Source organism: Lathamus discolor, chromosome 15, assembly GCF_037157495.1.
Source record: "Lathamus discolor isolate bLatDis1 chromosome 15, bLatDis1.hap1, whole genome shotgun sequence".
Lineage (NCBI taxonomy): Eukaryota > Metazoa > Chordata > Aves > Psittaciformes > Psittacidae > Lathamus > Lathamus discolor.
The window spans coordinates 4,270,413-4,280,506 of NC_088898.1; the positions used below are offsets into that span (position 1 = coordinate 4,270,413).

General features: G+C 44.2%; 1 protein-coding gene across 5 annotated transcripts in view; it reads right to left on the reverse strand.

Moving 5' to 3' along the window:
* GARNL3 (GTPase activating Rap/RanGAP domain like 3) overlaps positions 1–9,989 on the reverse strand; it is a 32,898-nt gene extending 22,909 nt beyond the window's left edge. For 2 of the 5 annotated variants that reach the window (XM_065695626.1, XM_065695625.1), the window contains exons 1-2: positions 4,283–4,466; positions 831–900 (exon numbers count right to left, since the gene is read on the reverse strand). In XM_065695626.1, the coding sequence (XP_065551698.1) occupies positions 831–900; positions 4,283–4,338 (126 nt within the window). In that variant the 5' untranslated portion in view covers positions 4,339–4,466. Of the gene's footprint in view, positions 1–830; positions 901–4,282; positions 4,467–9,476; positions 9,643–9,778 lie in introns of those variants that run through there. The other 3 variants (XM_065695624.1, XM_065695623.1, XM_065695627.1) reach the window with 3 other exon arrangements.
* Between the last annotated feature and the right edge of the window lie 105 nt (positions 9,990–10,094).

The following is a 10,094-nucleotide window of genomic DNA, read 5'->3' on the forward strand; positions in this document are numbered from 1 at the left end:
ATATGATCAGCAGTCAAAGCTTACCACAGTTACTTTTTCTCCAAAGCACCAGATGACTACCCACAGAAGGGATCGGCACCGCTATTACCAATTTGACTACAGATTTGGCATGACTCAATTGTAACTCTAATCAGGTAAGACAGCTGGAGTTTAGCTTCTTTACCTCTCCCCAATTCTGTTTTCCTACAGTAAGTTTATGTATTTTCGTTAGAGCCTTGTCTAACTTCATTAGAGTGACATTATTTTAACTGCTGATATACTGCTACTTTCACAGTAGAGGAGAAATTTAGGTATTAAAAAAATGAAGGGCCAACTTAATCTTTAAATTTGAAGAAAATATAGAGTAAGTGATAGATTCTAGGGAACAGCTCTCCATATCCTTATTCTGACTACTTCCTTTTAATTTTAAACCTTCTCCCACTGTTCTAAGGCACATACACAGAAAATCACATACATACGTATGTACACGCACAAGCATGCACAGTTTTTAACCCATGTAATTGCAAGTACTTCATAAAATACTAGCCTAATATTTTGCCATCTTCAGCTCATAAGAGGAAAAAAAGCTCAATATGGAGGTAAGCACAATGTTTATATAATGCTTCCTGTCCCATTATGATGAAATATTCATGAACAAGGTAGTAAAAAGATTTCCTAGCGCAGGTCAATATATCTATACTGAAGCTTCCTTTTATTACCCTCTAACTTTCAAGTCCAGCTTAGAAAGCACATTTTTCTGAACTAGATCCAATTTTTTACCTGGAAATGAAAAGGATCCGAGCTCTGCATTATAAGCTGCTAAAATCAAAGGACAAGCTGTATAAACTTACAAGCTCCACAGATCCGTAATGCTTTCTGCTAAACTCTCCACGTCTGCAACCCAGATCTTCAGAGACAGAGCTGGAATAGAAACAGTTCATCAGTGTACACAAGTAACTTGCCTTCCATCTCCTGCAACGCTATACCCTGCCATTAACAAATACCATTCCTGCAGAACAAGGTTTGCAGTGCATGAACTCATTACTGCAGGGAGCACTCCTTACAATGTGCACAATCTCCAGCAGCCATTGCAGTCTGGCTTTCATATTATCCCCAAAAGAAAAGAAATGTCTGTCCTGACTGGAGGAAAAAGCCAAGATTAAATTCAATATTTAGTCATAATTTGATCAGAGTTCCAAAGCAGATGGTGGCTTATAACCACATTTGAAATCTGCATTTAATCTAAGGGAAGCAGAACCAATAATAAACTTAATGCCTCAAACAGGACAACTGCACTGTGCTCAATAACCCCATGCTTAGTACCTTGCTACTGGTTTTTTTCAGAGTATTTTTTGGACTACACACAAAGATAAACTACACAACTACTTTAATTCAAAAGCATAAGAAAAGCATTTCATAGGTTTCCCCCACCAACCTTAACAAAGATAAAACTGTCAGCAAGTAAAAGTAACCCTACCATGTGAAGTTCAAAATCTACATGCATTATCACATACAATCTCATACCTTCACATGACATTAAGCACATCACTTCATAAGGTCAAAACAGATAGCAAACACCTCCTCTAACTATAAACACTAAGCCTCCTGCCTTTGCAATGGGCATATATGTGTTACAACTACAAGCTATATAAAGATTCAGATGCAAATTTAACAGAAACAATTTAACAGAAACAAAATGAGAAGAGAAACAGGATTAAAAACTTAGAGATACATAAATTAAAAATTACCAGTCAGTTCCCATGAGTAAGGCTACTTCAGGTTGCTCCCTGAAAAACAGCATGCCCCAAAGATGGAATTTTCAAAGTTTGTGGCAGCACATCTCTATCTGTCTTTTCACATTTGTGACACTGAGGATTTTCAGAGCCTTATCAATTGGATAAAACAATCTTAACAGAGACCAATGGAAGAAACTGTTCTGAAGTCAGGAAGTCTGAGCATCCAGAAGCAGGTTCAAATCTTTAAGTGATCACACACCATGAGGTCTTCATGTCCAATATTTCTGTACACCAGCCACTACTGCTGCTGGGCCTTTGAGTGAACATTACCATGTAATCATGCCACGGTGTTGCGCAGTTGTGGCATTGTAGGTTTTCTATTCTTTTTTAACTCTTACAGGAAAACCAAGTAATTGTGGTAGTGCCAGCTTTTTTTCTATGTGCTACTTTTGTCCCACAAAATTCATCCTTATGGGTAGGTGTGCTAGTTACCTTAGAAACCACTGTATATGCAATTCCAATCAATGAACACTTGTCACCCTCAGTACTGGCTGGCAGAATGCTATGGAAACAGCAGTCAAGAGAGATACTGCTGATGATGATGTCTGAAATTCAGCCTTTGATCAAATGAAGAAATGTATGTAAGATGACAATTTAAGGAGTGTGAAAGAAAAAAAATCAAAATTTAATAATCCAACAACAGTCACTAGCACAACAAATCTCCTCAAGCCTTGGGAAAGCCAGGTCACTGTTCTGTGTGTCTGTATCTGGACAGCACCACACACAAACATAAAACAAGTTAGAAAGTCACCACAAAGAGCATCTGGCCTACTGTAATTTGAACAGAACCATCTCTGCCTGGATAATTTTTAAAGACATTAATCAGTTATGTGATGGCTTCACAAAGCAGGAGAAGAAGCAAGCTGAGGTTTACAAAACTGAACTACTTTTGGTTTGATGAAAAACCTCAAAATGCATGAAACCAGAGGAAAATGCCATCTTATGAAACACCTGCATGGTAAACCCAGTGAGTTCCAAAAGCATTTTAAACTACTGCATAAACACAAACTAAGTCCTGTACCTTAATTTGGTGACATTTCAGCTGAAAGTCAAACTCCATCAGGAAAAGCATACTGAGATCTGAGCATACTAATGCTGCAGGAATAACAAAATCAGTAGCTAACAAAAAGCTTTACAAAATGAAATCTGGAGAATACTCAAAACCAAACATTGTATAACTAAGAAACAGATACAGGTGTACAACATATGAATACAGTAATGTAACATAATATGGACTACTGAGTTAAAGGAGAACATGACATGACAGCCATTAGTATTTTTCCAACACTGCTCTCGCTGTTTAAAAAGCAGGAAAATGTTCATTAAAACAAGAGCAGTTTAATACTAATATTCTTATCCATTTGTGTCCCAATTCAAAGTACCTGAAACATACTAAACTTTCAAATACAACAGCAGTCCTTTTAAAAATCGGAATTATACTAAATAGCTCGCCTCTGCTTCTTCTCAACCTAACTACTTCATGTCACACTTCTGCTTCATATCATACTTGTCATCTGCTTCACATCAAGCACTTGCAGCAAAACCACACACCAACATAAATGCTACACAGAGAACCTCGTGAAAGTTAAGCATCTTAGCATCTCTTTATGCATAGGTATGATTTACATTTTCAGGCTATTTGCATTAGTGCACATATTCCCCAATGAATTCCAGCCTGCACACCTCTTTGGCTCTCTGTTCTGTTACCACCAACAGTTGCACTCAGTTCTCTGACATATGACATCATTTAATTTAAAGAAATATGGTGTGATTAATATTGACTTTTATTTTCTTCACCGGGTTACATCCTTCCTCAGTCCCTATCTGATATACATCAGAAAACACTGCTTCTCCAGTATGCCAGTTTTAAACCAGTTTTCATCATATTAAGAACCACCAGCACTGAAATACTTAGGTTTACCAGTGGTTCATATTAGTTTGGTGTAGTAATTTATAATTTACTTATATTGCAAAGTGGTTTAATACAGATAAACCTTTATTCATGTAGCAACAGGACGAGGGGAAATGGATTCAAGCCGACAGAAGGCAGATTTAGGTTAGCTATTAGAAGCTCTTCCCTGTGAGGGTGCTGAGGCGCTGGCACAGGGTGCCCAGAGAAGCTGTGGCTGCCCCATCCCTGGCAGTGCTCAAGGCCAGGTTGGACACAGGGGCTTGGAGCAAGCTGCTCCAGTGGAAGGGGTCCCTGCCCGGGGCAGGGGTTGGAGCTGGACGAGCTTTAAGGTCCCTTCCGACCCCAACCATCCTGTGACTGTCACTGAGGAGAGACCCGCCGTTCCCCTTCCCTCAGCGACGCTAACGCTGAACAAGCCCCTGAGGGCGCCCGCCTGGCCCCGCCCACGCCACCTGCGGCAGCCGCTGAGGGGAGCCGGGGCTCCCGCTGCTCCGCTACCTCAGCGCCGCCAGCCCAGCGCCGCCTTTCCGCCATCGACAGCGGGGACCCGCACCGCATCGCGCCCCGACCTCCTCCCCCCCACCGCTCCGGTTACCGCTGCGTGAGGCCGAGGAACCGTGTGGAGGCCGCCTCCGCGCCGCTCAGCTCCATGCGGACACCCAGCCGCAGGCCTCACGCCTCCAGCGTACGGGTACGCGGCTTCGGCCCGCGCGGGAGCAGCGGCGGGAGCTCCGCGCGCACATCCCGCCACACGGCCGCCGCGCACCCGCCCCGGCCCGTCAGCCACTCATGCGCCGCCGCGGCAGCGCCCGCCGGGAGCTGTAGTCCCGGGAGCTGGGTGACGGCGGCGAACCCGTTCGCCAGCTCCGCGTCCGTGTGCGGGCTCTGCGCTGGCAGTCGGGCTTCAGGCCGCTGCGGCAGGAAAGGCTCACAGAACGTACCCTCAACCTGCCCCACTCAGCCCAGAAGCTTTAGAAGCGCAATCACCTCACAGACTGATGAGCTCTGCCATGTTCAATCGCAGTCACCTCATAGCCTGATGAGCTCTGCCATGTTCAATCGCAGTCACCTCACAGCCTGATGGGCTCTGCCATGTTCAGCTGTAATCAGCTCACAGCCTGATGGGCTCTGCTATGTTCAGCTGTAATCAGCTCACAGCCTGATGGGCTCTGCTATGTTCAGCTGTAGTCAGCTCACAGCCTGAGGGGCTCTGCTATGTTCAATCACAGCCACCTCAGACTGAGGGGCTCTCCTATGTTCAGTCAGTCACCTCACAGCCTGATGGGGTCTGCCATGTTTAACAGCAGCTGGCCAGGACGGTGAAGACTCACCGGGTAAGAGGTAAGAGCTCAGCTCAGTATTCCTGCTCTGATGAAGTAGACATGGCAGGCCGCACAGAGCAGGGCCCTTGGCCTGTGAGCCAGCACCAGCCTGCTTCATCACAACTTGGCCCTACACCATCGCCACCTGTATGACTTCAACACAGAACAAACCAGCAGCACCTTCAAGTGTGTGAAGCTCTGCCCTCTGCCTTCTCCTTTTACACAGGTACACACTACTGTTCTCTGCCTCTTCAGAAAGTAAACATAGTCCATGCTTGCCCTGAGACACAAACCCTGGAGTAGGGTTTGAACCCCCACATTGGGAATCAAACCATGGCACAGTGACCGAAAGTATTCTTACTATGTGAGGACTGCCTTTAAAACTTTTCAGTAGGAGCTGAAACCAGTATTACAGTCAAGTATTATGGCTAAAGATGAACCAGTGAATAGCTTCCCTGTGAGTGTGGTGAGGCATTAGAACAGGTTGCACAGAGAAGCTGTGGCTGCCCCATCCCTGGCAGTGTTCAAGGCCAGGTTGGACACAGGGGCTTGGAGCAAGCTGCTCCAGTGGAAGGGGTCCCTGCCCGTGGCAGGGGCTGGAACTGAATGAGCTTTAAGGTTCCTTCCAACACAAACCAGTCTGGGATTCTATGATTCTATAATGTTTTGCTAGAGTAACAACTTTACAACTATATGTTAGATGACTGCTGTTTAGACAAATTTTTTAAGTATTTTCAATTGCTTTTACATTTTGTAATAAACTGTATTGTGATACTGTGTATTACTAAGTACTGCAGCCACCTATGTAGTAAACTGTAACAGGTTACTACATAATGTGATTTGGTATATAATCTTACCTTTCTTCACAGCAATTATTACAAAATAGTAACTTCAGGTAATATACTAAGACTCTACTTTGAGGTTTGAATTTCATTAAAAGCTTCCCTAGTGTTAAAAGACAATTCAATTCAATGAACAGTGACACAAGGGGGCAAAGGACACCCATTATGCAGTAGAAGCTACCAAAGAGTAACTTTGAATTAATGCTGATCCCAGCTGGATTCAGCTGGTGATGTACTGCTGAGGAATTTTGTTAAGCAATAGCCTTACCTTAAAGAATTCAGACAATGTAGAACCTAAAGCTTATTAGAGTTAGGACCCATTTGGATCTTCAATAAGCAGTTTCCAACATACTGACACCTGGGATAGCTTCACAATGGAGCCTCTGACAGCAATTCTGTCTGTGAGTCTGCACCTTATACTAGCTACTTAACTCCTCCTTCTCTATGATTCTATGCCACAGCATCAACCTTTGATGTCAATTCTGCCATGGTGTTTGAGGTGTAACACTTAGCAGCTGCTCAATTAAGTAACTTGGGGTTAAAATTAAAAAGTCATAAAACAAGTCTTAAAAAATGGTAGGGAGAGACATTTTGGTTAGCCAGGGAATTGTTGGATTCACAGCTGGGCTCACAGTTGGACTGTGAGTTTAATGATAGGCTGATTTGAGCAAAGTGCAAGCATGAATAATGATAAAATGCATTATTTTATCCCAGCATACTATTACTCTGAACCTCACATCAACATACAGGACTACTTACAAGTTACATGGCCCACAGCTGCTCAGTTTGGCAGATGGCACCTCAGGTCCAAATCAAAAACTTGTGAGCATATGCAGCCTCTCAGCAAAAGCTAATACAGTGAGAATTCCATGCAAGGGGCATACTTGGAGTAACATCTCTTTATGATTTCTCTTGCATACTGCCTTTTCCCTCATACAGGTAACTGTAGCATTCCATAGTTTATCTACCTAGAAATAATCGTAACTTCATTGTCCGAACACAAATCTAACCCTATGCCACTTGAAACTACATTTCAGCTAGTAACACCATAAACTCAAAGCTGACTGCTTATGCATCAAGAAATACCATAACAGACTAAGCATGCAAACCCAGTAAAATAACTTCAAAAGAACTTCCATACTAAAGAAACAAAACTCTTTATTGAAAGAAATACCAATAATAATGCCTACTCAGTAGTTTGCAGTGAACCATAACTTTCTTTCTAAATATCTGGATTGCTTTACAAGACTGCCAAAAATGCAGTCTCACTTCTCTGGTTCCTTCAGAAAAACCTAGTTCTTCCACTGAAAGTACTTAATTTCCAATTTAATGCAGTTTTCATTTACCCTATTCCTCCTCCCTTCCATGCACTAGGTATAATACAGTTGATATGAACACATACACCCATTCAAACCGAAGTATTGGTTCTGTGGTGCCCCTCTGCCACCCTGGAGAGTACCAACTTTTAAAACACAACCACTCTTTCAAACAGCAAAGAAACAGACTGATTCTGCATAGATCCTCCCAATTGCAACAACAGCCTTTTCTCAGCCAGTTTCTTTCTAAGTACACCTCCTGAAATAGAAATCCCCCAAAAGTTCTGGGCTGGTCTTAGGCTGTATAAGTCTAGCAGCTGCTAAAATTCCACACAGAGTGGAACGCAAGCACAGACCCTCTGCATGAAAATAGCCACAAAATAATTTAAATTTGAACTTTGGGGATTTTAAAATGTTTGGGGAAGAAAAACAAAACAGCATTTCTGTAGCACTTAATATAATTTCAATGCTGCAATAAATCTTGAACACAATAAAACCCATAAAATTCTTTACACAAAGGTCTGCCTCCCTTTATAACATGCTGCCTGCAATTATTTTCCCATTTTCTCAAACAAGAAGCACACAAAGATGAAAATTAGAAAGGTCATAGCAAATTAGTAAGAAAAGAGAGTATCTAAAGAGGTATTCTGCAAATGCATTGGCTTTGATGCTGTCTAGCTAATCCTGTTGGCAGCTTTTAGCAATGAGATGTTTCTAGTACCCTGTTGCAGGATACAGCATGTGTCTGCAGTCAGTCTGGCAGAGACACAAACAGTAGAACTCCTGAACTTTATTTCTAATTATTGCTGATTCTATGTCAAGTTCCTTACTTCCCCCAAAAGAAAAAAAAACCCCAGTATATTTCTTGATACCAATGTGGCATAGGTTGGCCACTGCCTGGTCAAGTTTGAGATTCTACATTCAGTGTAGCATACCTGCCATCTCCGAATGCTTTCACAAGGCCAAAGTGCAGCCTGCTTGCAAAACAATCATACAGAATGAGAGGCAATGTACTTCATGTAAACTCTCAAACTAGCTAAATATATATTTTTACTTGTTAAAAAAATGGACCAAGACCTTCAAAATTACAATGACTGGCACAGAGAAAGTAGGAAAATAGTTTATGCTTAAAGATTTCCAGAAAAACCTACAGTACTAGCAAGGCAAGAGCCCCAGAAAGAGCAGCCCCTCAGCTACTTCTTGCTAGCCTGCAGCACACTGATCATTTAATGGATTGTAAAAGTAGAACATAATTTCAGCCATCTGCAGGGAGTTTTCTGGGGAAAGTAAACCTGTTCTGTCTGCCTGCAAGTAGCAGAAACCAGGCAGTTCCAAACCAGCCAAGCAGGTAGGTTAGTCAGATTTACTGTGGAATGCTGCTCTCAAGATGTCACACAAGCATAACTTCCATTTGCACTATGCAACTAAAATTATGGGTGCATGTGGCGATTTGCCTGCCAGATGGAAAGCAATGGAATTGTAGTGAAACTAGAAGCACTGCAATAGCATTCTCTTAAGTGTAGTCAGCATCACATTTGACACCAAGCAGACAGGCATAACCTCAGTGGAGAATCTGGTACATGAATGACAGTTCTGGTTTACTAGAAACAGGGGGAAAAGTTCTTGCAGTGACACAGCTGATGCAGAGAGGGGTCAAAATCCAAATCAAATACAGTAAAGCAAATGAATCCCAAACCAGAATAGTGTCTGTTAGGAAAAAACCAACCACCAAGGGCAACTCCAACATGGGGATAAAAGTTCAATGAGTATTTTTAAGAAGGCTAATGCACAAAATGTGTAACTTAGGAAAAGCCCCACACGACCATTAAACTGTATTTCTTCTAGAGGGAAAAAAATAAGGTATATTACATAGCTAGAAGAAATTATCTTCTAAAACACACTGGGAACTTCACAAGATTAACTGAACTCTAGCTACTTCTGCAGGTAACTGGTTGAGCCATTTCCATTAAAACAATTATTCTCAGTAATTAGAACAGCTTATCGAAACAGCTGATGAAGAAAAAAATACCAATTTTTAAGAAAGCAACAGAACTCCTTACTTTTTAAAAATTATGAATTTCCCAACAGAACAATTCAACTGTGCAGTTCTTGGTACAGATTTGAGCGACTTTTAAGTCAAAGGACCAGAATTTCTTTTCCCATGGGCAAGACTTTCTTATGTCACTGAGGATACGCACGTGCCCATCCATACGTATACGCAAAGACATAAGTGCAGTTGAATACATATAGAACACACGTATCAATAAAAGGAAACGCAGCTTTATCGAGGGTTGGAGCTTCACCCAGACCTCATTCGGAGGAGTTCCTCAGAGACCGTGTTTGCTGGTTTATTCAAGGCAAATCCCTGAAGGCTTCTCCTCAGTTTTGTAATGCTGCAGGGTCACCATCAGGTCGGGCAGGCCGCTGCCACAGGAGCAGCACGTCCACCTCACCTGCCCCTGCCAGGCCGCCGGCTTCGACCCCGCCGCCCCGCCGAAGCCCAGCGAGGGGCCGCCCGGCCCCGCCACGCCCGCGGCCCGCCCGCGCTCCCGGCGGCACCCAGCCGGCCGAGCGCCCGCTCCTCTCGGTCGCTGCCGAGCCGGGTAGTTACCAGAGGACTCCCAGAGGCGCCGGGCACCAGCAGCAGCTGGCGGGGAAGCTGCCCGGCGCCCCTGAGAAGGGCATCGGGACGCGCTCCCGCCGCGGCACCCCCAACGCTGCCGTCGGTTTCGGCGCTCCCCCGCTGACGCACCGGGCCGGGGGTGCGCGGCTGAGCTCCCGCCCCTTCGCCCCCTCCGCTGCGGCGGCGCCTCGGCAGCCGCGGGGCCCTCGGCAGCGGACCAGGGGGCAGGCCGCTGAGACCCGGGTCCTAGAGCCCGCGGGTCCGCGGCGCCGGCGGCGGGGAGGGCGCGGCACTGTGTGTCAGC